The sequence below is a fragment of the Aethalodelphis obliquidens genome, unplaced genomic scaffold (assembly GCF_003676395.1).
Source record: "Aethalodelphis obliquidens isolate GAN/ISIS:26980383/991018 unplaced genomic scaffold, ASM367639v1 scaffold30, whole genome shotgun sequence".
NCBI lineage: Eukaryota > Metazoa > Chordata > Mammalia > Artiodactyla > Delphinidae > Aethalodelphis > Aethalodelphis obliquidens.
This window is the reverse complement of record NW_020837974.1, coordinates 7,357,433-7,385,389: the sequence shown is the minus strand read 5'-3', so window position 1 is coordinate 7,385,389 and position 27,957 is coordinate 7,357,433. Positions and strand designations below refer to the sequence as shown.

The following is a 27,957-nucleotide window of genomic DNA, read 5'->3' as shown; positions in this document are numbered from 1 at the left end:
TTGGGGGTGGGCCCCCATGATGGGATTCGTGCCTTTACAAGAAGAGACGCCAGAGAGCTCTCTCCCTCTCCCTGCGTCCCCACCATGTGGGGACATAGCGAGAAGGTGGCCAGGAAGAGAGTTTTCACTGAGAACCGAATCTGCCAGTATCTAGATCTTGGACTGCATAGCTTCCAGAACTATGCAAAACAAATGTCTGTGGTTTAAGCACCCCAGTCTATGGTATTCTGTTACAACAGTGCGAGCTAAGACGAGCAGATCCAAAGAGCCTGTCATTGAGTTCATGAGAATACAAACTGTGCTGTCACCTCATACAGGTAAAGTGGGTCGAGCTTCCCCAAGGGGCACTTGGGCAGCCCAGAGGGTGGCTCTCTATCCCTCCTTGGGGGAGGACAGCCCAGCCACCCTCAGAAAACAGTGCCTGATGGGGCTGCATTGTGCTCGCTCCGGGAACCCTGGACGCAGCCCGCGGAGGTTGGAAGAGCGAGCTTCGCGACATCAGGCAGGACTCCAGCATCCCCACCACCTCCTGCCATGACTCCAACATGGCTGGTGAGGATTATGGTCAGGCACCAAGAGTGCAGGCTTGCGCAGCTCTGGCACGTGCTTTGCATACACAGCTGATTCTGTGGTTCCAGGCGACTCAGCTCCCACCAGCCCCTCCTCACCAGGAAGGCCCTGCCATGCTCTCAACTTCCCATCCTGAGAGCTGGGCCCTCTCCGCCCAACACTAGGATCAACTGTAAGAAAATGTCCTGTCCAGTCTTCAGAAGGGCTGGAATGCCACCCACCTCCATCCTCTTTCTAGAAAAGACTGAGCTGAGGGTCAGGACAGCAGCAGGCTTTAGCAGAGGAAGCCTAGTCCAATGAGCCCACATCTGCTTGTCTCATGGCCTGTCCTTGCCATCTAAGAGGTTTGGACCACTCTTCTGGGGGAGGAGAGAGTGGTTCACAGCCGTGTCACTCTTTAAGATCATGGGTCACGGTGGGACGCCCTCCCTATAAGGCCCTCCTCAGCTCACGCATGGGGCTCATGGTTTGTTTTGCTCAGTCTCATCCTGTGGACACCGCTGTTCTCCAATCTTCAGTATACCCCAGTTCTAGGACTGTCGTGATGGTCCGGACCTCCCCTCACCCTCCCATGTGTCACCTGGGGTCGAGACATGGAGGTCTCCAATAAGAGTACGGGGAGTTGTTGATGACACTGCAGTCCTGGAGGTCCCAGGAGGAGAAGCAGAAATACTTAGAAGATGGAGTTGTCGGGTCGAAGGTGCTCCCTGGGTGGGGCCCAGACAGCGCCATCCACCATAACAGGCCAAGGCTTCTGCCAAAGCACAGGCAGGCCCCAAACAGTCACCCCTAGACCCTGAGGGTGGGGCTGGGGTGGACCAACAGCCTCTGTCAGCCACTGGCTCTGCCCAGCCTGGACAGCATCGCACGGATAAGCTTATGGCAAATGACCATTGGCCAAGGCCCTTCCCCTCTCCCGGCCACAGCGTGGGTGTGATGTGCTCACTGCCTGGGACCCCAGCCCCATTTGGAAGGTTCTGGAAATGCTTCCCTGCAGCAGGCCAAACCAGTCCTCTCCAGTGCATTGGCCCTGGCAACTACTGCAGCCACCCAAAGCCAAAGTGTGTGACCTTGAGCCCCAGCATGTGGACTTGGCCCCAGAGAGGATCCTAACGAGAAGCAGGAGGTGGAAGAAGAAAACCAACTCCTTGATCTGCTGAATTAGTGTAACTACTCCTCTCTTTATGTTTTCCCCTATTTTCCTAATACCACACCACCCCAGCCCAACTTCTCCCCGCCAACATGCAGGCTGTGTTCTAGAAAGTCCTCCACTCCCTTCCTGAGCATTCTGGAAAGAAGCCCGCTGGCATCTAGCAGGTCACTTAGGGGACGAACATGTTCTCCCTGGAGCCTCAGCTGTTAATTGAGGGACCCAGTTTCCCCCACAAAGGCTGCCTTGGCCCAGCCACTCAGCGGGAAGAACACACATCTGCTGCCCTTTGCCTGGCCCCTCCTTCTCGCCCATGCACAGCTCCCCGGCATCTCACCCCATACCAGGTTTATGTGGTCCAGCCCCAAGTCTCTGGACTGGCCGATACTCACCTCTCAAAGAGGTGGTTGATTAAAAAAAGAGAGCCTGACTGTCCCAGGCTCTGCCCACCTCAGCAGAGGTCCCCATCTCCCTCCCCGTGTTCAGCACATCAGAGGGGGTGACAGGAGAGCCTTGTCTTACACCTGGAGCCTCTGCCCCGGAGAGACGCCGGATCCCTGTGGCCAATGGGAAATGTCTAGGTTTCCCTGGAAGTCGTGTCACCCTGGCCAGGAGAGTCTCAGAAAATTCACGAGCTTAGAAATCATCTCCCTTGGCATCACTGTGGCCCCCGCCATGCCCTGTGAGATGCCCATGGATGCAGAAGCAGCAGCCTCGGGGAGGGCTGAGAGCCCTCCGGATGCGCAGACAGCCCAGCAGTTGAGCAATGCGCCAGCAACCTGGGCTAGCCCCCACGTAAGCGCTTTCCAGAAAAAGAAAAGGCAGGTGACATCTGTGGATATTTACAGCCCCACACAGCATGACGGGAGGCGCCGAAAGATGCTTGCCTGACAACAAAACCCATCTCGATGGCTGGAACCACTCCAGGCTGGGATGGAGTATCAAAGGGCCCGGAATCTCATCAGTGAGGCCACACTGTCTGTTGGAGCGGACAGCAAGAACAGATGCTGAATGGAGCAGACCCTCAGCTCATTCTCCACGTCAGGTCAGGGTCGGAAGTCTACCAAAGATGCCAGGAAAGAGGCAGGTGTGATAAGCGGTTGAACGGTCAGCGCCCTAGTGGTCCTCCCAGCTCAGCCAGCCAGAGAGCGGCCAGTGGTGATGGTACTTGCTTCTTCCCATCACTCAGTCTCCAGCTCCCCCATGGGCTCCAGCAGGGTCTCACATAAATAATATCAACATTTCTCTAAGCCTCAGTTACTCGTCTCTACAATGGGGAGAATCATCCACCCACCATCTGAACCTCATATCTCACACCCATGAAAACAGCCTTGGTGATCATTCATTCATTCAAGAAATGTATTGCATTCCAGCTCCCGGCCAGTGGCTGGTCACTCAGTGAAAAGACTCTCTGAGTGGTAAGTGGAGCAGAGGTTTTACCTTGCAGGTTGCGGAAGACCCTGGAAGCAAGGAAGCCAAGTCGGGGAAGGCAGGGAAGGCAATTCTTCCAAGAAGCTTGGCCAAGAAAGGAAGCCCGAGGTGGGATGGTGGGTAACGGGTGATGCAGATTCAGTAAGATTGTTTTCGTAAAGACGGCAGATGCTTTATGTGCTGAGGGGAAGAAATGGAACCTACAGGAGTTAAGGGATGCCCAGAGGAGTGCAGACCTGAGAAAGTGAGCTGGGTTGGACCCAGAGGGTAAGTAAGGTCTTGAGCTGGAGGAAGATGGCCCCCGCCCCAATCCCGACCTCGGGTGGGTCCCACAACACCTAGCAAAGCCTTTTTTTGACCAGATCATCTGCTCACCCTCTATCCCTGGCACCCAGCAACACATACACAACCCCCATCTGGGAGCTCCTGAGGTCTCCTTTTCATCAATGTGACCCAAGCCTCTTGCACAGTGCCTGGAACCTCCAGGCTAATTTGAATATATGGTTCTACTGGCTTGTCCCACCCTTTAATGGCAGCCATGGTAGCAAGTCTCGGAAACATCAGATTCACTGAACGTCATTTCCCTAAAATGCTGAGCTCTGCAGATTGGCCAGGAGGCTACAGCCTCCTCCCAAGAGAACTCCTTCTGGCTTTGAACCCTCAGCCATTCAAAACACAAACACACTCATATACAGAGCTCGAGCCAGGGGTGAAATGTCAGCATCGTCTTGGACTCAAATCAATCAGTTCAGTGCTTGGATGCACTGGCTGAGCCACCTCGCCCCAGGCCTGCCCTTGTCCATATGGAGGCCCAGAGGGTTCATTTCCTGTCCTGGCCAGGACTCCAGCTCACACACACACACACACACACACACACACACACAGACACACGCGCACACACACACACACACACACACACACAGAGGAAACATCCCCTAGTTGAATGAAACTTATCATCTCCTGATGAATTTCAGGCAAAGCTCCTCCACAACACCAAAGCAACATGAAATCTGGCCTTTAAAACACCAGGGACCAGGCCACAACAGGTACTGCATGAAGGAGCCAGCTGAGAGTCCAGCTGACCTGTCCTTTGTGCTGGGGCAAGTTTGAGTGGGATTTCCCAAGACCTTAAAGGTCACAGGTAACTAAGAGTAAGGGTCACTTAATCAGGAGCAAGAGACCCAGGTTCCAATTCTGCATCAGCCACTTCTCAGCTGGATGAACTTGGCCAAGTTCCTGGTTCACAGGCGTCTGTCTTCTTCATGTGTCTTCACGTGGCAGAAGGGCCGAGGGAGACCTCTTGGGTCTCTTTTACAAGGTCACTAATCCCATTCATAAGGGCTCCACCCTCATGATCTAATTACCTCCCAAAGGCCCCTAATATACCTATATTTTGAGGAACAGGTTTCAACATATGAATTTGGCGGGGGTGGGGACACAGACAGTATATAGCAGCATCTATACTGTGGAAATACAGAATAACGTGACTGAAAGCCCTTTTGGAAGTATAAAATACCATTTCAGAGGTGAGGAATACTGACGTGATTACATGATGTTGGTAAAGGTGTTGGTGTCACTTCTGCTGCCAGCCAGTTGAACTCACTGGAGGGACATCTACTGGTGGAATGTGACTTAAGGAACACTTTTTAAATTAGTTCTAGTGATGAAGTTAACGGTACTGTATCTCATGCTTAATGCTGACTCCTTTGATCAGCACTGGCAAAAATCATGTTCCGGATCCAGAGTCGGTCAACAGCCTTTACAGACCCAAAGTGCCAGGCACTGTGTCAGGTGCCACAATGGGAAATTACCCTCTAGAATTTCTCAATATGTCCACAGCAATGTAATCAGCAACCTTTCTAGGGGCTAATTTGGCAGTACGATTCAAAAACCTTGATGTGGTGTGTATGCTCCTTGACCCAATAATTCTGCTTAGGAATTTATCCTAAGGAAATCATTAAAGGTGTGGACAAAAATTTAACTAAAAAGGTGGTCGCAAAGTTCCAGTGCCAGTAAGGATAGAGTAGCTTGTGTCAGACTAATTCCACTTTAGATAAAAATAACAAACTCTAGATAAAAAATTTTAAACAACTATTTGAAGACACTAGAGAGCAACAAAAAGCCAGCAGAAACTGGTGGGAATTCAACCCTTGCAAAAAGGGAATAGCACCGAGTGAATTCTACATTACATGGCTTTTCCCCCAAGGGCACACCCCAATTCAAGCAGTGCAGGGTGGCCAAAACTCAAATCAAAACCTGCAGTTGTTTAGTCTTAAGGCTGCGAGAGGACCTGGAAACTGGGGGAAGAAATCTAATTAGGGAGGAACAACATAGAGCAGAGAGCCTCAAACTCTGTGTACAAACTACCCGGAAATCCTTGGCTGGTCCCTGAACTGTGCATGTGTAGCGGAGATTCCAATGAGCTCAGCAGAAAACAACAGTGGGAAGGCTTCAAAAGCTGAGCTGATGTATCAGCTGCTACCCAATAAAAGGAAGGTGATTTAGAGCTTGAGTCTCTCCAAGTTAAGGGGTTTAGTTAACACCTAACTAAGCTTGCCTTTGAAACCAGAGAAAGGCTATGCCTTAGGTGAAAAAGCTATATCCCAGGTCTAAGAGATTTACATATCCACCCCAATAAAGTATAAAAACCAAGCCTTCACAAATGTATAGTGATTTAACTGCTTGCTACAACAAAAATCAACACTCTTCCAAGAAACCAGAATCTCTACAAAATATCATTCAAAGGGTCCAGTATACAAGCAAAAGTTGTTAACATGGAAGGTAGGTGGGAAGGAAGAAAGGAAGAAAGAGGGAAAGAGAGAAAGAGGAAGGAAGGGAAGAAGGGAGGAAGAAAGGGGGAAATGCTACCCAAGTCGAGAGAAAAGTGTCAATACAAACAAACCATAAGATGACCCAGACGTTGGAAATAGAAAACAAGGACCTAAAAGCAGCTATTACATATACATTCTTGGATAAAAAATAAACTATATGCAGAGATCTTATCAGGGAAATATAAACAAAACAAAAAACCGCACACACACACACAGAAATTCTATAACTGAAAAGAATAATATCTGAAATGAAAATTTCACTGGATGGCTTAACAGAAGATTGTAAAAGTCAGAAGAAATAGTCAATGAACTTGAAGACAGATCAACAGAAATTATCCAATCTGAAGAACAGAGGGGAAAAAAGATCTTCAATGACAGTATCAAGCAATCTAACATGTATGCAAATGGAATCTCAAGAGGAGTGGAGAGAATAGGGCAGAAAAATATATTTGAAGAAATAATGGACAAAATTTTCCGAATTTGGTCAAAAACATTGACTTATAGATCCAAGATCCTCAAACAACCCCAAGCAGGATTTCTCAAATCCCACTTGGTAACATCATAGTCAAACTGCTGAAAGGCAAGGATAAAAAAATATTCTTAAAACAACCAGAGGAGAAAAGGAAACAATCTTAGTGTGGAAACAATATGATGACAGCAGATTCTCACCTGAAATAATGGATGCAAAAAGACAATAGAATGACCAAACTTTAAAATAACTGAAAGAAAAAAAAAATCAATCCACAATTATAAACTCAATAAAAATATTTTAAAATTAATGGAAAATGAAGTACTGTAGATAATGTGTAGAAACTGGAGCCCTTGTACATTGCTGGCGGAAATGTGAAATGGTGCAGCCACTACGAAAACAGTTTTGCAGTCTCTCAGCAAGTTAAACAGAAAATTACCACATGATTCAGAAATTCCCAATCCTAAGTATACACCAAAAAGAATTGAAAACAGGCGTTCAAACAAAAACCTGTACATGAATGTGCATAGCCTCACTAATCACAATAGCCAAAAGGTGGAAACAACCTAAATGTCCATCAACTGATGAATGAATAAACAAAAGTAGTGCATCCATATAACGGAATACTATTCATTATTCAGACATATGCCACAACTCGGATAAAGCTTCAAAACATTATGTCAAGGGCTTCCCTGGTGGCACAGTGGTTAAGGATCTGCCTGCCAATGCAGGGGACATGGGTTCGATCCCTGGCCCAGGAAGATCCCACATGCTGCAGAGCAACTAAGCCCATGCACCACAACTACTGAGCCTGCACTCTAGAGCCCGCGAGCCACAACTACTGAGCCCGCGTGCCACAACCACTGACCCTGCATGCCACAACTACTGAAGCCCACGCGCCTAGAGCCCATGCTCCGCAACAAGAGAAGCCATGACCATGAGAAGCATGCGCACCACAACAAAGACCCAACGCAGCCAAAAGTAAGAACAAAAAAACCCCACATTATGTTAAGTAAGAGAAGCCAGACACAAAGGCCACATATTGTATGATTCCTTTTACACGAAATATCCAGAATATGCAAATCAATAGAGACAGAAAGCAGATTTGTGGTTGCCAAGGGCTAAGGGAAGGAGAGAATGAGAAATAACTGCTTAATGGGTGTCAGGTTTCCCTTTGGGGTGATAAAAAATTCTGGAACTAGATAGCGTGATGGTTGCAAAACATTGTGAATGTACTTAATGACACTGAATTATACACTTTAAAATGGCTGAAATGGTAAATTTTATGTTATGTGTATTTTATGATACATATATATAATATAGACAGATGATAGATAGATAAATATTAAGGCAAAATAGTTACTAAAATTTTTTTTTAAGTTGAGAGAATTCACTACAAGCAGATCTGTACTACAAGCAATGCTGAAAGAACTTCTTGGGGTTGAGGAAAAAGGATTCTGGATGAAGGCTCAGAGTTCCAGGAAGAAATAAAGATCACTGGAAATGATAACTATGGAGTACAGAGAAGACTACTTTTCCTTCTCTTCACTTCTTAAATAGTAATCTGACTGTTTAATGCAAAAAAGTATAATATTGAATTGTAAAGTTTATAACACATTCATATTTAAAGCATATGAGGGACTTCCCTGGTGGCACAGTGGTTAAGAATCTGCCTGCCAATGCAGGGGACATGGGTTCAAGCCCTGGTCTGGGAAGATCCCACATGCCGCAGAGCAACTATACTACTGAAGCCCACATGCCCTAGAGCCTGCATGCCGCAACTACTGAGCCCACATGCCGCAACTACTGAAGCCCGTGTGCTTAGAGCTCATGTTCTGCAACAAGAGAAACCACCCAACAAGAAGCCTGGGGACTGCAACGAAGAGTAGCCCCCGATCGCTGCAACTGAGAAAGCCCATGCACAGCAATTAAGACCCAATGTACCCCTAAATAAATAAATCTTTAAAACAAATAAATAATAAAGCATATGACAACAATAGCACAAAGGATGGTGGGGTAGATAAATGAACTGTTAAAATTGTACTGTTAAAATTTTCTTTCATTTTACATGGAATAATCCCATGTTTACTATGGTAAGTTAAGGATACAGATTTTAATCCTTAGGAGTACTAATACACGATACAGAGAAGTATAACTAAAAACCCAATAAAGGAAAATATGTAACTTCTGCTTCCGGTCATGATAGACTAAGTCATACTGAACTTGCCCTCCCACCATAAACAACTAGAAAATGGGATGAAATTTATGAAACAAATGTCCACAGACATTGAACAATATGAGCACTGATTCCTGAGAGAAGGAAAACAAACAAGGTAATTCCTGGAAGCACTTACTGCACTGGAGCTCATGAGGGTGACACTATGTAGAACATGGCAATCTCTCTGAATTGAAGAGCGAGAAATCAGAGTACAAGGAGGCTGAGGCAAATTTGGTGAGAGGAATACCAGAGAAAAGAGAATTATGTAGAAAATTATTCATTCATGGGGTCAAAACTTATTGAACTGTATACTTCTGGTGTGTGTAAATTAAATACACGTAATGAGTTGTATGCAAATTACACTTCAATAAAGTTAATTTAAAATGTGTAAATAATTATTAAAATAAGAAACAGAAAACATGTGTGGCCCTATATAGATGAAAGAGAATGAATTTGTTATCAAAAACTTCCCCACAAAGAAAACTACAGGTCCAGATGGTTTCACTGTGAACTCAAAGTTCAATTAAACTCTTAAGGAAAAAGCAATATGATCTTAAAAAAAAAAAGTTTTCAGAAAATAGAGGAGGAAAAATGCCCAAGTCTTTTTATGAGAACAGCTAAGTCCTCATAATTAAAAACTGACAGACATTAGAAGGAAAGCAAATTACAGATAAATAACAAATACGGAAATATAAAAAAGAATAATGTATCCAAAAGAAGTTTATCCCAGTAATAATAAGGTTATTCCCAGGAACAAAAAGTTAGTTTAGTATTCCAAATCAATGCAATGTGCTATATTGACATAATAAAGGATAAAAATATAATCACCTCAATATAGATGCAGAAAAAGCATTTGATAAGATTCAGCACCTATTCCTGACAAATACTCTCAACAAACTTAGAAGTGACTGTCCTCATCTGATAAATGGCATATATAAAAAATCTGCTGCTAATCACATACTTAATAATTAATTGTGAAATATTGAGAACTTCTCCCCTATGATAAGGAACAAAGCAAGGATATCTGTTCTCACCACTTCTAGTAAACATTTTACTAGAAGTTCTAGCCAGTCCAATAAGGCAAGAAAAAGAAATAAAAGGCAAAATATTTGAAAGGAAAAAGCAAAAATGTTTTTATTCACAGAAGACATGATAGTTTATTTAGAAAATCCAAACAAATCAATAAATAAGCTGCTAGAACTAATAAATGGATTTAGCATGGTTTTCAGACACAAGGTCAATATTCAAAAATCAAATATATTTCTATATAATAACAGCAAAATTATTATAATATGAAAACTTTTAAAGCAATCCCATTTTTTAGAAGCACTAAAAATATGAAATACTTAGAAATACATTTAATAAAAGATAAGCAAGTCCTCCACTGTGAAAACTACAAAGTATTGCTGAGAAAAATTAAAGCCTTATATGAATGGAGAGCTATACCATGATCATGAATCAGAAGATTCACTATTAAGACCTCCATTCTCCCCAAATTGGTCTGCAAATTCATCACAATCCTAACCCCAATTCCAATAGACTTTTTTTTGGAAGACATTGATAAAAGGATTGTAAAATTGTTATGGAAATGCAAAAGAACTAGAGTGGTCAAAACAGTCTTAAAAAAGAAGAAATTACAATTACATACCATTCCATTCTTACTGGAACAGCTAAATTTAAAAAGACTAATAACATCAAATCTTAGCAAGAATGTGGAACAATTGGAACACTGTGCTTGTGAGAGTATAGAATGTTAACGTCTCTTTGGAAAACAATTTGGCTGTTTCTTATTAAAATTAAACAACTCAGTTAAAAACGGGCAAAATCTTGAAAAGGCACTTCACAAAAGAATATATACAAATGGCTAGTAAGCACATCAGTTAGGCATACAAAAAGATGCTCAATGGGCTTCCCTGGTGGCGCAGTGGTTGAGAGTCCGCCTGCCGATGCAGGGGACACGGGTTCGTGCCCCGGTCCGGGAAGATCCCACATGCCGCAGAGCGGCTGGGCCCGTGAGCCATGGCCGCTGAGCTCCGCAACGGGAGAGGCCACAACAGTGAGAGGCCCGCATACCACAAAAAAAAAAAAAAAAAAAGATGCTCAACATCATAAGTCAACAGGGAAGAGCAAATTAAAATCACAATGAGAAAGCATTTCATACCCACCAGAATGGCTAAAATTAAAGGCTGACAACACCAAGTGTTGACAAAGATATGGAGCAATTAGAACATACTTTGCTAATAGGAGTGTAACGTGGTAAAACCACTTTAGAAATTAGTTTAGCTCTTTCTTATAAAGTTAAACATACACCACAACCGAGCAATTCCACTCCTAGGGATTTGCCCAAGGGAAGTAAAAACATACATATTGATAGAAAGACATATACAAGAATGTTCACAGAAGCTTAAAGGCTAAAACTAGAAATATCTCAAACATCTATCCACAGGAGAATGGGTGAATAAAATTGTGGTTATTTATACAATGGAACAATACTTAGTAACAAAAATAAACTACTGATACACGTGTAACAACATGAATAAATCTCAAAAACATTATGCTAAGTGAAAGAAACTATACACAAAAGAGTATATACTGTATGGTTCCATTTACATGAGGTTCAAGAATAGGTAAAACTGATCTATGATGATAGAAATCAGAACAGAGGTTGCTAGGTGGGGGGAACTTTCTGGGAGGTGATGGAAACATGTATGCATTTATCAAAACTTATTAAATTGTACACTTAGAATTGGTGTACTCTGTATATGTAAATTTTACCTCAGTTAAAAAAAAAAAGATGTTTACAGCAATTTTTAAAATGGAAACAACTTAAATATCTTCTAGTGGGGGATAGTTAATAACGTGTATACCCAAACTCCACACCACTGAAAATGATACGAGAGAAAGCACCTTATTGACAAGGAGAGATGTTCATGACGATTTATGTGTAAAAGAAAGTTATCAAACAGCATGTAGAGTACAACAGACATGTAAGCACAGAAAAAGGTCTGGAGGCTTTTCACCAAAGTGAGCCTGGAGGTTACCTTAAGAGGTATAATTCTGGATGTTTTCACTTTTTCTACACGGAACACGTACTTGCTTTTGTAATAAGAAAAAAAATATTTCTACATAGATGTTATAGATCCATAGATACAGTTAATTCTCCTTATTCATGGTAGTTACATTTCATAAAGTCCCCAGAACTCTGAATTAGTGAATACTGAACCATCACTCATGGGAGAAATACAGGCTTTGGTTCCTGTGAGCATCTGGTCACAACATTTTCATCAGCTAATCAATACATAACCTTGTTTTATGTGGGCTTTTATCGAAGGACATCTTGTGGAATATATAGTGCAGATTCACTAACACTGAACTCACAGCCAACAGCACTATAACTCATGCCAAACAAAGCTTACTTATCGCACGTATTTTCTCAGGAAGGCACATCATAGTCTTTTTGCACTTAAGAACACTGGACAGCACTATGCTTGGGGACATTTTAAACAAGGGAATTGTCACAAAAAAGGGGGGGGCACAAAAATGCAGAAAACACGGCACTAAACAGACCATGAAAAGGACACTTGTTTGCGTGAGAACTGGAACGAGGAAGCAGAGGGTCACCTTGTTCAACCTCAGCTGGTAACACACGTGTTAGGTGACTCAAATTGTCTGTCACTCTGCACATAGCTGTGAATGACCACAAAAGTGGTCACTGATTTGGGGGGGGGTAACAAATAAATTTTAGCAAGTAGGCCAAATTCACAAATATAGAATCGTCAAATAGTTAGGATCAACTGTATATAGACTTATCTCTGGAGGAAAGTATCCCCAAGCTTCGGGCCAGCACTCCTGGGGTGTCCAGGGAGGAAAGGGAGGGGGAGACCCAGCAGGGGGGAAGCAGGCCCAGAGACAGGCCACCTGGGAGGCAGGAGCCACCTACCTCCAGGCAGTCCCAGCCCCAAGTCGTAAGACCAGAGACCTGACAAGTTGGAAGGAAAGCCAGACACAGCAGAGAAAGATGCATCTCCTGGGGAATCTCATCTGAACCAAAGCAAAACCACAGAGGAGGGCACCCCTGACCTGCTGGCTTTCCAGAGAGGCTGGACTGGGAACCGAGTGGGAGTTCATGGTCCAGACCCCTCCACAACCATCTCAGGAATGTGTCTGAAGTCACGGACACCGCCTCGATTTTGTCTTCTGTCATTACTGTTTCATGCTTGGGAATGCAAAGTCTTTACCAGGGCTTACAGGAGCCAGTCCCAACCTCAGCCCAGGGCCTCACACTCCCAGGAATTCCTCAGCCCCGCAGGGTTCCCAGGACCCTCGTGCTCAGAGCTGGGAAGGGGCTGCTCAACCCTGATACTCCCTGAAACAGGCAAGCCTCACCCCATGCCCTAAGGTGAACACGCATTCCTCATGGAAGTGGGCGAACCTGGAAGGTTCCTCCACCAGGGAGGGGCTGGCAGAGACTCTGAGGCTGACGGTGTCTGGAGTGGTGCCGACACCTCTTAATAATTAGCTCAGGACGCTGAGACGTTTCTGGGGAGTGCATCGATAATCCACATCCCCGTGGCCTACCAGGTCAGAGCTTTCTTCTGGAGGTGACGTGCCAAGCTCTCAAGGGCGGGCACCTTTGGGGGCACTTGACCAGCTCACAGTTACATCTCCTCTCCCAGGAAGGATGGGCCCCCCAGCCCTGCTAGAACCTACTCCTGTCCCGATGGGCAGAACCTCCCTGAGGACAAGGATTGCCCCCCACACATGCCAGGTCTGCTGCTCGCCAAATGCTGTGCTTCGTCCACTCGGTCTGCAAGAATTACCTAAACATGGACGTGGGCAAAAAGGTGAGGGCCTGACCTTTGAGCGTCACGCTACGGCATTCTCTAAGGAGCCCACCCAGGGGCCATGGGACTTCCTGGGGGAAGTTCACCTTGTCTACTTGCCATTCACTGTGTATGACAGCCAAGGTTCTGCAAAGCTGGATGTTAACTTGTACGAAACTGGGGATATGTAAACGATTTCTGCTCAGTAGAAAGGATAACCCCAAAGGTTTTGTTTTTATTGTCCTGTAGGATCTAACATAGTGATTTTATTTCAGGTTCTTATTTCATATATATTTTTAAAAAATCATAGTTCCTGTATTTTAATATGTATGAAATATATGCATTCTATATGTGTATATTCATATATATGTGTATACACACACACACACACACACATCAGTAAAGGATTAACCTAACCCAAAGAGAGGTCTGGCCTTTGCACTTGGCTCCCGGGAGCTATCTCTAAGCTCTTGAAATGTCCTATCTGATAAGAGGGTCTGGGAGCCTTGGGCCAGATAGTCTATGCCAACGTTGTGATTTCTGGGGGCATCCCTTGTGCCAGCTCAACCAGCAGAGGGGCTAGAAACAGCTCAGCCATGCAGGAAGCCACCGTGTATACACGACTGAGTCCCACCGAGAGCTCTGGTTCAGGGCAGCAACCCAAGCGTGGTCTTGGGGACCCCAATCTGCATATTCATCAGTTTCTCTAATCTCTTTTGAATCAGCTTTGCCATGTTGCTGGTTCCACAAGCCATGCGTTCGATACAACGCACGCTCACAAGCCACTTGTGTGAGAATTACGACTTACACATTTTGAGACTGACTACACTTCATCTCGTGGTTCATTCATTCCTCTAATGAAGAGAATATGAAGAGAGATGAAAAACATATACGCTCCAGCACTGCAGTGTTTCCAAGAGAGGAAGGAAGGGGCCCCATGCGGGTGGGGCTTAGTTACCCCTAGAGGAACTGGACAGCCCTGCAGGGTGGCAGGGGGCGGGGGGGGGGAGGCCGACATGAAGACACAGGATTATAGTTGGTCGAGGCGATGACGAGGTGGCGGGGGGGTGGCGGGGGGCACCCACAGAGGCTCCGGAGCTGAAAGAAGGGCCCAGGAGCCTTCCTGAGGCTTAGGGAGGGCTTCTACAGTTGAAGTCTTGATGGCAAGCCAGCACTTCGGTGGGTGGAGCCAATGCTATTTATTGTATTGGTCACTGAGAAGCGCTGAGTCAGTTACTTAAGGGCAAATCAGTCACTGCCCTTGAAAGCCCTGCCTCCCAGCCCCTCGCAGAATCCAGAGGACAGGTCTGCTCTACGCTGCTGGAGGGACCAGAGGTCTTTCCCACAACCATGGTCCAAACCTGGTTCTGAGGGCCTCCGACCTCAACAAGGGACCCAGTGTGAGCCGTGGTCATTCAACACATAAAGCACAAAGTCCTGCCACCCACGCCTTCACCTGGGGGAGCCAGGCCTCCCCTCAGCCCCTCACACCTGGGGTCCCTTCTGTTTCTCCCCAAAGAAAGGCCCAGGCAGTCCTGCGCCCCCCAAGTATGGGCCAGCCCCTGAGGCTGTCCACCTCCCTTCCCAGAATCAGGCTCACAGACCAGTAAAGGAGGTACCACTGGACGCTTCCATGTCCCAGCCCCTTCCTTCAGCTCAGCTTTGGGCCACAGGCTCACTGAAGCACCATCATCGTTACTATTACTGCCCTTGCTGTTCTTCGGCTATTATGTGTAATCCAAAGACTTTTAGGCAGTTTACAATAAAAGCATACACATATAGAGTACTTATATTTTAAATATACGTATAACTAAAATCAGTAAGTTAGGTAATAAAAAAAGATGAGAGAGGATCATTTTGTCAGAAAGTTGAGGTTGAGGAGAACTACTGTTTCCAAATTCAAAACTGACCCCTGAGCCTTGGGACTGCCCAGCTCTCCTGGAAAACCAGGTGGGCTGCAAACCTGTTTGTCAGGCAGGACCCACTGTCCCTGGATGTGGGTGCGGCAGGGATGGGCTCTGTTGCTGTCTCTGAATCCCACCTGAGCGCTGCTCTCTGGGCCCATCAAGTTCCAGAGCCAGACTGAGCCTGGCTCCTGGGTTCAGAAGGAAGGCTCTGGCTCTGGGTTCTGACCTCCCCTCCTCCCTCTGGGCACCTGCCCAGCAACAGGGCCAGGGCAGCAGGGTGAGGCCTTCCTGCTGCTGCCGCCCACCAGGTCCATCTGACTTATTCTACAACCGGCATGGCTTCAAGGCTCCTGGATCCTCATCTGCATTTGCTCAGAGCCCAGATATCCAGCTCTGCCTGCCCTGGCTCTGGGGTAAGTCAGAGCCAGAGCAGAAGACATAGGCTGTACACTGAATCTCCTCCTCAGGCCAGGGCTTACGATTCTCCTTCATGCCTGGCCCAAGCAGTGCACACGGGACCCCACCTCTGTGCCCACAGGCAGGGTGCCAGGCTCTCCCCAGTTTGGCCAGTCCCGAGCATTTGGTTCAGGGATGCTTAGGAAAAAGAAGGAAGGAATGTGGAAGAAAGGAGAGCTGCTTGCAGAAGGAGGGCAGGGGAGGGAGGAGCATCTGTAGACTCTGAAGCTCGGCCCGGCCAGCACCCCCTCCTCTTGCCCCCTGCCCCCGGCAGACTCACCCTCGTCACAGTTGCTCCCGGTAAAGCCAGGGCAGCACCTCCACTCCAGCGCCGTCACTGTGCGGTAGGACACTCTGTACGTGGGTCTGATCAGAGTCCTGTAACTAACACAAGGGCAGAGTCAGGACAGTGTGAGCACCTACCTGCCCACCCCAGATCCCACTCCTGCTGAAACCACCCAGCCTAGGGCTCTGGGAGCCCCCCAGGCAGTAGAGCCCATCATCCTAGCTCTGTGCCCACAGGCTATGTGGCCCTGGGTGAGTGACCGCCCCTCTCTGTGTTGGGTGCATTGTAAAGTCCCTTCCAGCTCTGCCTTCCCACAAATCTCCAAGGGTGGCCCCCTAGGGTGGGGAAATGACTGCTACGGACTGAATTGTGTCTCCCAGAAATCATATGTTGAAGCCCTAACCCCCACAATGTGACTGTACTTAAGCATAGGCTCCGAAGAGGTAATTAGGTTAAATGAGGTCAGAGGGGTGGGGCCCTAATCCAATAAGATTGGTGGCCTTTTAAGAAGAGGAGGACAGACAGAGATCTCTCTCTGTGCACATGCACACACTGAACAAAGGCCATGTGAGGACACAGAGAGGTGGCTGGCTGAGAAAATTAATTTCTGTGTTGCAGCCATCTGGTCCATGATATTTTGTTAAGGCAGCCCAAGATAATGAATAAGGAAAAGAAAAATATCATTAGAACCTGTACAACTTCCAACCACCCACAAGTCACTTAACTCCAACTTTTTCCCAATCATTATTTCTTTTGGTTGATTCATCCAATGAATATATATATGTATTTTTTTTGGCCGCGCCCCGTGGCATGTGGGATTTTAGTTCCCCAACCAGGGACTGAACCCCTGCCCCCTGCGGTAGAAGCATGGAGTCTTAACCACTGGACTGCCAGGGAAGTCCCCAATGAATATTTATTGAGCATCAACTACAGGCAATACTGTGGTCACAGATTAATAAAACGGAGTCCCATCCTTGAGAAAATCCCAGCCTGATAGATGAGAGAGAGAGACACTCCAGTGAAAACTTGCAATTCAGTAGTGGGGTCCTTGCAGCAACCAAACGCTCCTGCAAAGCTCTGTGGGATTCCATGGTAAATTTTCACACAATTTTGAAATTTTTCTTGAAAATAAGTTTGATACTATTTTGTGAAACTCCAAGAATAGTGAATATAAAATATATGACCAAACCACACTGAGATATCACCTCACGCCTGTTAGAATGGCTATTATCAAAAAGACAAGAAATAAGTGTTGGTGAGGATATGGAGAAAAGGGAACCTTCATGCACTGTTGATGGGAATGTAAATTGGAAACCGTGGAAAACAGGACGGTAGTTGCTAAAAAAAAGTTAGAAATAGAACTACCATAACATCCACTTCTGGGTGTTTATCCAAAGGAAATGAAAACACTAACTCAAAAAGATATCTGAACCCCCATGTGCACTGCAGCAGTATTTGCAGTAGCCAAGATATGGAAGCAACCAAAGTACCCATCAACGGGTGAGTGGATAAAGAAAATGTGGCACACGTACACACACACACACACACACACACACACACACGAATATTATTCAGCATAAAAAAGAATGAAATCTTGCCATTTTCGACAACGTGAAAAGACCTTGGACAAATACTGTATGATCTCCCTTATAGGTGGAATCTAAAAACAAAAAAAGAAAAACAAACCAAGCTCATAGATACAGAGAACAGACTGGTGGTTGCCAGCAACTGGGGGACGGTGGATAGGGAGCAGTGCAAAATGGGTGAAGGTGGTCAAAAGGCACAAACTTCCGGTTATAATAAGTCATGGGTTGTAAGGTACAGCATGGCAACTATAGTTAATAATACTGTATTGCATAGTTCAAAATCGCTCAGAGTAGATCTTAAAAGTTCTCATTACAAGAAAAAAAAATTGTGTAACTACTTGTGGTGACAGATGTTAACTAGACCTATTTGTGGTGATCATTTCACAACATACACAAATGTCGAATCACTACGTTGCACACATGAAACTAATTCAATGTTATCTACCACTTACACCTCAATGAACACACACACACACAAACACAAGAACATGTGACGGATTTTCACGAGGGGCAAAAATTCGGCTTTATTATTCGATTTACATGCGTCATTATAACTTGGCTGCTTGATAAAGTCTGCACAACTTCCTCTTGAAAGCAGAACTGCATGACTTCACAGAATTTGCATCTGCTGACACCATGCAACTTAATCGTGAATGGGAAAATTATGAATTAATTGGTGGCAGCAGGCGTGACGTTTTGAGATGCACTGTTGACAGGAAAATACATAAGTCAGGTTTTGAATTTCAGAAATACTGCACTAAGTCTGAAGAATCCTGCTACACTAATTTTTCTTTCAAAAAAAAAATCCTCTCACTCGTGTTTCGTAAACATTCCGGCAAACCAGCTTCCCTCTGGAGCTCTAAGTGGGAAGCGGGGTGGGGGCAGGGGCTGGCAGTGCGCAGCCAGGGACTGGAACTTTCGAGTGAGGAGCCAGGAGTCTGCACGGAGAAGTGCCCGAGAGCAAAGGCAGGCCTTTGGTCTCTCAGATCCACGGCAGGAAGCAGCTGGCATAGGCCACTGGGGAGGGGGAGGGGGGTGGCAGAGGACCAGTCATCGTCACCACTCCTTATAGAAGGAGCCTGGTGGGACATAAGTGGGTAGGCGAGCCTGGGTCCGAGGAGTCCCAATAGACTGTCTGTATGACAAACACACACACGATTTCTCATTCACATATACACTCACATGCTCACACACACACACACACACACACACACACACACACACACACGCTCACACCCTCTTCCTGCTGCAAACTTCCCAGCCAGGAACTGGCCCAGCTGGGAAAGGGAAGACGCTTTCATTTCAATTTAAAAAGTCAGTTTTAAAATTAATTCTTGAAAGAAGATTGTTGCTCTGGCTGAGAGGGACCAGAAAAGCTATGGAATCCCTCCCATGACCACTGCACCATGGAAGAGATGGAGCCCCGGGCTGTGGGGTCATAAGCTGAGAGTTTAGGGCCCTGCCCTTGATTCACCATGTGAATTGCACACGTTCCTTAACCTCCCTGAGCCCGTTTCCGGGTCTGCATGCCGAGGACCGGGATGCTGGGTATGAGGCTCCCTGGGAGAGCACGTGTGAGAGCAGAAAGGGACGTGTAGCTGCTGGGCTTGCGAAACACAGATCTGACCCCTTTCTTCCTGGTCAGCACCTTTCGCCTGTCCCCACTGTGGTCAGGAGAGAGTCTGAGCTGTTTAGCCACGGGGCCCAGCCCTTCTCCAGCTGCCACAGCTGCCCTCAGGCCCCCTGTGCCATAGGCTGCCCCTCGGCCTGCAGCCCATGAGCCCTCCAGAGGCACCAGGCACTCCTCACTTCGTGCCCTGAGTGATGATGGTGATAAAATAATAATAGCTATAGTAAGAGCTTTGCGTACTTACCACGTATCAGGCACCGTGCTGAGTGCTTTACACTTGCTGACGCATAACAACCCTGACAGGTGGATGCTATTACTATTCCTAATTTACAGATGAGGAAGCTGAGGCGCCGAGAGCTTCAGTAACTTTATCAAGGTCACCCTGCTAAAAGGTGGTGGAACTTGGTTCCAAACACAGGCAGAATTAGCAGAACCTAGCAATACTAATTTGTGTTCGTTCAGTACAGGGGAACATTGCTCCTCCCAGCATCTGCACAAGGTACTGATCTCAGGCCCCTGAACCAGAGAGAGAGCTCATCCCCCAGAGAAGGTCCCTTTCTGTCCCCTCCTTCTGAGGGCCAGGGGCTGGCCTGTCCCACTGCGGGACCAGAAGCATCATGGTGGCCTGCAAAGTCCAGGAGCAGAGAGAGCCAGTAGGTGGCGCTGCTTCCCCAGCCCAGCAGGCCAGAGCTCAGACCCTCAGATCTCCCCTGAATGCCCAGGGCAGGTGCAAGTGTTCATGGGCTGTCCCCATCTTTTCACCCTCCATGAAGAACTCCCAGCCCTTCCCCTGGACTCCAGTCTGCAAACCCACTGATCTTTCTAAAATGCAGATCCGCTTTTGTGACTGCCCTCTCTCAAAACCTTCCATGGCTCCCATAGACTTAAGACCACACTCTCTAGGTCAGCAAACAAGGCCCTGCCTACCTTTCTCCCCTCCACTCCTCCCACCACAGCACAAACAAGCAGCTCTTCCTGCCTCTGGGCCTTTGCACATACATGCAGGCTCCTCTGCCTACTCACCCCTCCTTCTTTACTCTGATGAGAAAAATCCCCAAGGGCCTCCAGGGTGTGACTCCACAACCCCTTCTCTGTGGAGCACCCCCAGCCCCAGCCAGAGCTGACAGGCTCCCTCCTCAGTAGCCCCAACACCCTGTCTGTACACAGCTTGGTTTTACGTGTGGGGTGCCTGCCATGAGCCGTGCACTGGGAATACGAGAATGAAGGAGGCAGCACGAGCTCCACTCTGCCAGAGCTGGTGGCACTAATCCTGTCTCACACACATAAATATGTGGCCATGCGTGATGGTCAGTGCCAGGGAGGAAAGCGCTGAGTTCACTCCTCACGTTGTAATGGATTTGTTTTCTCTTTTTCAATTAAAATATAATTTACATGCAGTAAAACACAGATGGTCCCCAACTTATGATGGTCTGACTTACAATTTTTTGGATTTCACGATGGTGCAGAAGTGATACGCATTCAGTAGAGACCACACCTGGAATTTTGAATTTTGATCTTTTCCCCAGGCTAGCCATATGGGGTACGGTACTCTCTGGTGATGATGGGAAGCTCCCAGTCAGCCCTGCGATCACAAGGGTAAACAGCCAATACTCAACTGGTACTGTGCTGCCAGCATCGTTTTCGATACTGTGTTTCGCGTTTTCCCATCCCATCATGTCTACAAAATGCCCATCTGTGTCTCCTGCTTCTGGTGAGAAGAAGAGGAGGACAATACTCTTGAGATGAAACTCAAGATAACTGCCCAGCATGAAGGCGGTAAGCCAGTAACAGCCATCGCAGGTGAGTTAGGACTTCGGCAATCGACGATCTTGACCATCTTAAAGGATAAGAAGCAAATGAGTGATGCAGTGAAATCATCAGCATTGGTTAAATTCACTGTCATCATGAAGAAAAGGGCTGGGCTGATGGATGACATGGAAAAAAAAAAAAAAAAAACTTGTCTGGGAATTTCCTGGTGGTCCAGTTGATTAGGACTCCGCGCTTTCACTGCTGAGGGCGCGGGTTCAGTCCCTTGTCAGGGGGACTGAGATCCCGCAAGCCGCACCGTGCAGCCAAATGAATCAATAAATAAGAAACAAAGAAAAAGAAAAAAAAACAAAACTTGTCACGTGGATGGAAGACCAGGTACAGAAGTTCATGCCACTTAGCCTACTGACCATCCAGGCTAAGGCAAGAAGTCTTTCCATACCCTAAAAAAGTGTGTCGATGATTCTACAAATAATGCAACTGTTTATACCAAGTTATGGCCGGTTCCAATGCTTCAAAAGGCAGCACAATTTTCATAATATGAAAGTCAGCGGTGAGGCAGTAAGTGCCAATACTGAAGGTGCCGAAGTTTTTAAGGAAGAGCTGCAGAGGGTAATTGTGGATAAGGAATATTCGCCAGAACAAATATTGAATGTCGAGGAAATGAGCTTGTTCTGGAAGCGAATGCCAGAGCATACACACATTCATCAAGAGCCCAAGACAATGCCAGGATTCAAGGCACTCGAACACCGTGGAAGGCTGCTTTGGGGTGGAAATGTTGCAGGGTTCGAACGAAAGTTTTTCCTAATCTACCACTCGGAGAGCCCTAGCGCATTCAACTATGTGAGCAGGCATTCATTTCCCGTTTGTTATCGCCATCACAAGAAAGCCTGGATGACATAAGCATTGTTTGAAGCCTGGCTTTTGAAGTGTTTTATCCCTCAGACAAGAGAATATTGAAGACAAAACAACATCCCATTCAAGAGTCTGCTGGTCTTAGACAACACACCAGGGCATCCGCAGCATACCAGCGACATGCATCCTGATGTCAAGGTTGTGTAGCTGCCACCGAACACAACTGCACTCATTCAACCCATGGACCAGGGTGCCACAGCTACGTTCAAAGCACACTCTTTACACCAACTGTCTGTTCAGGCTGTTGAAGAGATGGGATCTGGCCGAACACTCTGAGAGTTTTGGAAAGCTTTTAACATTCTAAATGCTACCCAGACCATCGCTGCCTCGTGGGAAGGAGTCACATGGCAACGCATGAACAGCATTTAGAAGAAAGTCTTAAAGACATGCGTGAACACGTTCGAAGGCTTTAACTAAGATTCTGCTGTGGATGAAATAGTCCCAAGATATTAGTGCTTGGGAAACAGCTAGAATTGGACATTGACGAAGAGGATGTTCGTGAGATTGTTGGTATTGAAGCTGAAGAACTTTCCACTGAGGAGCTGATCGAACTGGAGGAAGAAAGAAGGAAGGAAAGAGGAAGAAGTTATGGCTGAGGCACCAGGAAAGTTCACAGTAAAGAGACTGGCATAGACGTTTGCTGCTATCAGAAGCAGTGTAAGGATGTTAGAAGAAATGGACGTCAATTATGAGACATTAGCAAGAGCTGACAGGCAGATACAGGATGTTCTTCCTTGCGCTAGAGAAATATAAAATGGAAAGAAGAAACAAACCGGACAGTCCAAACTTGATATCTCCCCAAAGAACACTATGCCTGCTAAACCATCAACAAGTGCCGATGCCCCAGTGCCTTCTCCCAGCTGTTCTCCAGGCATATCAGAAGAGGGAGAAATTGACGACCTTGTCGCCGTAGCATCCCCATCATGCAGCAATTAATCTTAGTTCAATGCTTCAAACACTCTTCAGGCCCAACGTGCCTTCAGCTGTGTACGATAACGGTGGGCACCCTTCCATTCTGTTCTTCACTTTTAGTACAGTATTCAATACATTACATGAGATGGCCAACACTTTACTATTAAACAGGGTTTGTATTAGATGAGTTTGCCCAACTGTAGGCTAATGGAAGTGTTCTCAGCATGTTTAAGGCAGGCTAGGCTAAGCTACAATGTTCAGTAGGTGTATTTAATGCATTTTCGACTTGCAATGGGTTTATCGCGAATGTAACCCCATCGTTAAGTCGAGGAAGATCTGTAGATAAATCTAGTGTTTAGCTCAGTGAACTCTTACCTATTCAATATGTTTACACCAACATTCCCATTGCTCCAAAGTCCTTTTGTGCCCCTTCCAAATTGATTACCCAGCCCCCAGACATAACCATTCTTCTGACTTCTCTCGCCAGATACTAGTTTTGCCTGTTCTAGAATTTTAGATAAATGGAACCTTACAGCATGCACTCATTTGTGTCTGCCTTCTTTCACTCACCCATCATGTCTGTGAGGTTCATCTATGCTGTTAAGTGTAGCACTCCTTTGTTTCTTTTTATTGCTAAATAATATTCCATTATGCAAATATACCACAATGTGTCTATTCTGTTCATGGACATTTGGATTATTTCCAGTTTTGAGCTTTGATGAATAAAGACGCTAGGAGTGTTTTCGTATAAGTCTTCGTGGACACTTTTTCACTTCTCTAGGGTATATACCTAGAAATAAAATTGATGGGCCATAGGATGGTTATATGTTTAACTTTAGTAGATGCTACAAACACTTGTCCCAAACCTATCTGGATGAACCAAGTTCACATGCCCAGCAGCAGTGTATGAGTTCCAGTTGCTCTATAACGTCGTCAACATTTGATATTGTCAATCATTTTCATTTTAGTCATTCTAGGGTGTATGCAGTACTCTTTCATTATGGTTTTAACTTGCAATTCTTATTGACTAAATTTGAACCCCTTTTCATGCTTGCCAGTTAGATATCTCCTTTTGTGAAGTGCCTGTTCAAGTCTTTTGCCCACTTTTAAATTGGGTTTCGGGTCTTTCTTATTGATTTGTAAGATATATGAGAGACCTTTGTCAGATATATGTATTGTGAATGTTTTCTCCCAATATGTGTCTTGCCTTTTCATTTTCTTAAAGGTGTATTTTTTTTATTAACTTGGAAGTATTTTTGATACTAGTTTTTTTTTAAAAAATATTTATTTATTTATGTATGTATATATTTATTTATTTTCACCAGGTCTTAGTTGTGGCAGGCAGGTTTCTTAGTTGTGTCATGCAAACTCTTAGTTGCAGCATGCATGTGGGATCTAGTTCCCTGACCAGGGATTGAACCCGGGTCCCCTCCATTGGGAGTGTGGAGTCTTATCCACTGCGCCACCAGGGAAGTCCCTTAAAGGTGTATTTTTAATGATCAGGTTGTAAATTTTGATCAAGTTCAATTTATCATTTTTAAAATTTTACTATCTGCTAGGTAGGAGTCAAGGTTCATTGTTTTCCATTTGGATATCCACTTGCTACAGCACAATTTATTGAAAAGACCTTCTTTTGGCCTAAATTTTCCCACTAAAATTAAATTATTTAGTGCCTTGTTGAAAATCAAATGATTGTTTAAATATGAGTCTATTTCTTGACTCTCTGTTCTGTTCCATTGATCTGTTTGTCCATCCTGGCACCAAAACCACACTGTCTTAATTAATATAGCTTAATAGTAAGTCTTGAAATACAGTAATGTAAGTCCTCCAATCTTGTTCTCCTTTAAGGTTGTCTTGGACACCTAGGTCCTTTGCATTCCCATTGACTTTTTTAATTGGCTTATCAATTTCTGCAAAAAAAAAAAACCACTATAATTTTGATAAGGTTATATGGAATCTATAGATCAATTTGTAGAGAAATGACATCTTAATAATCCGAATCTCCTTATCCATACATATGGCGTAACTTTCCATTTATTTAAGCCTTCTTTAATTTTTCTTAGCAGTGTACCATCTTTTGTTAAACTTACCCCTAGGTATTTGTATTAGTCTGCTCAGGCTGCCATATCAAAATATCGTAGACTGGATGGTTTAAAACATCCTCACCAACACTTGATCCCGATACATCTCTGCCCATCTGTGAGCCACTGAGCAAGTCCTGCCTCTCTGAACCCCCTGTGAAGTCTGGGCTGAGATGCAAAAACATACAGATCCCTTGCTACCCTGAAATTCTCCAGATCCAATGTGGAGTCTCCCATCTGGTGTCTCACCAGCCCTAGTTGTTTTTTTTTTCCAAGACAGACCAATTCCAGGGACTTCTGATCTCTGTGTATTTGTTCCCTCTGTAGGGCAGATCCTGGGACTTCCCTCACTGTCACTCGGCAAATTCAGGGACATATATTCTCCAGGGGGTTGTTATTCACTCAACAAACATCCATGGAGAGCTTGACCCTACCCCTCTCTGGCGCCTCACATCGATGAGTCCAGGGAGGTCACTCACCAAGTAGATCCTACCTGCCCACTGCTCTCCCCCACCCCGCCCTAGTCCAGCCTCCCTCATCACCCTCCCAGACAGCAGCAATGGCCCCTGACTGGTGCCCAAGCTTCCAGCCTATACACAGAAGCTGGCTCCAGTGATGTTTTCAAAGCACAAATCCCCTCCATGCACCCTTCCTGGCTTCTCTTCAATCTTAGGACAAAAACCAAATCCTTAGTATGACCACGTAGACTTCTAACCACTGCCCACCTTGGCTGCCCCGCTGCTTGCCGTCCCCCCACCCCAGGCTACTCAGAACTCCAGCAGCAATCGGCTTTTGAGTTTCTGAACCCCAGAGCTCCTTCCTATATCAGGGCTTGTCATCCACTGTTCCCTCTGCCCAAGATGTCCACTAACTCCAATGCAGTCTCCAGTGTCACCTCCTCTGAGAAGCCCTCCTTGATCAGCCCACCCATCAATTCCACCCACCCCACTGCAGGCTGAGTCCCTTCGATTTACACTGTCATAGAACCCTGACTTCTAAACACTTATCACCCTTACAAGTATATAAGGGTGATCGCACCTGTGCGATCATTTGTCTGATGTCTGTCTCCTCCACTAACCCCAGGCCTAGTTCAGGGTTTGGCACATCATACATGCTCAATAAAGACTGGTGGAATGAATAAAACAATCGCTGAATAATTTGTACCAGATGGAGTCCCAGGCCAGGAACTGTAATGATAACCAAGATGGGGTGGCTCCCTGGAGGAGCTCAGGATGACATCCATGGAAACCGATGGATGCAGGGAGAGGGAGCAGGGCATGGCCACTTCCATCCACCAGGAGGAGCTGGCAAAGACTTCCCACATGAGGCAACACTGCTGAGCTAAAAAGGTGAGGAGGCAACCAGCACCAGGAGAGCCAGGAAATTTGGGTGAAGTTTGGTGCATGTGGGGGGCAGAGTGCTTGGACAGGAAGACAGGGCATCGGGCGGCTGTGAAAGCCTGTAGTGCAGGCAAGGAGTCTGGACTGCGTCCGTGCAGACTGGCCGTGCTCTCCAGGCATCCAGGGGTGCTCCTGATCAGTGACGTATTTCTGAGCCTGCAAGAGATTCTATTAATTTATACATGTATATATACGGGTACTATTTACCATCTTTGCATGTATAAAAAACCAGTAGAAGGCTTCCCTGGTGGTGCAGTGGTTGAGAGTCCGCCTGCCGATGCAAGGGACACGGGTTCGTGCCCCGGTCTGGGAAGATCCCACATGCCGCGGAGCGGCTGGGCCCGTGAGCCATGGCCGCTGAGCCTGCGCGTCCGGAGCCTGTGCTCCTCAACTGGACAGGCCACAACAGTGAGAGGCCCGCATACCGCAAAAAAAAAAAAAAAAAAAAAATCAGTAGAGCTTAATTTCTCTCTTATTTTGTAGATTAAAAAATAAACAGAAGACTTGATATAGTTTTTCCACCCCTCGACAGACAGCCTTGTGTACCCACGGGGAGACCACCCTTTTCCTGGCCATGGGGAAGCCACCCAGGCACTGTGGCTCAGAAGAACATCATGATCAGATCTGCTTTCAAGAAAGACCCCACCTGTGTTGGCATGGCAGCCGGACTGGAGAGGAGAGATGGGAGGTGAGGAAGTGAGTCAGGAGGCTGCTGGCCGAGAAAGAGGGGCCAGCAGGGATGAATGGCCGCACTTGATGGAGGGGAAACTGAGGCCAAAGAGGGGGTCAGATTCCAGGTGATAAAGCAGCAGAGGTTTGACCGAACCATACCTCCTGATGGGAGCCCCATGTTCTCTCCCGCTCAACAACACATCGAAGCTGCCCCCCGACCCCTCCCAGGAGTCAGAGGAGGTCCTTGCCCTCTGCAGCGTCCCCGGGACCCTCCCAGTGAGCACAGCGGTCATGAGGTGCTCTGAGAGTCCTGGCCGCAGTCCTCCAGCCACTCAGTGACTGTCCTAGATAGGGTGCAGATGAGTCCTGTGTGTCCCCAAAGGTGGCCCTGGGTGCACAAGGTCATGTGAGAGGGAATATGAAGAAAGAGCTCCAGGAGGGGTGAGGTGCCTGTCACTGGAGGTGTGTAAGCCCAGGCCATGGCTCTCTGGCCTTCAAAGGCCATGTCCCCACAGCATCATGAGGTCCTTCAGTGGGTGCCAGGACAGGGCCATCGTCCGGGCATTGCCTGCTGGGAACGACTCTGCCAGGGCAGAGACCTCATCGGGTGGAGGCGGGGGGCCGCCCTCCCTCACTGGGCACCGCAGCTTGCAGGCCCCGGCTCCTGCCCCAGCCCCACTTCCTCAGCAGGGACCACCACGAGGAGGACCAGACTGGGAGGTACCGAGACAGACTGGAGACTCAACAGGAAACGGGAGTGGGGGTTTCAGAAAGGGAGGCAGGAGATTATTAATCTCTTGATTAATAGCAGCGGGCCGGCGGGGAGGGGGATGGGCAGTCCCACCGCAGTTCT

At 46.5% G+C, this 27,957-nt stretch overlaps 1 protein-coding gene across 2 annotated transcripts in view; it reads right to left on the bottom strand.

The window, feature by feature from the left end:
- Positions 1-27,957, bottom strand: part of COL26A1 (collagen type XXVI alpha 1 chain) — a 175,257-nt gene that overhangs the window by 84,692 nt on the left and 62,608 nt on the right. Inside the window, exon 3 of one of the 2 annotated variants that reach the window (XM_027126057.1) lies at positions 16,136-16,233. In XM_027126057.1, coding sequence (XP_026981858.1) covers positions 16,136-16,233 — 98 coding nt within the window. Of the gene's footprint in view, positions 1-16,135; positions 16,240-27,957 lie in introns of both variants that reach the window. The other variant, XM_027126058.1, reaches the window with a different exon arrangement.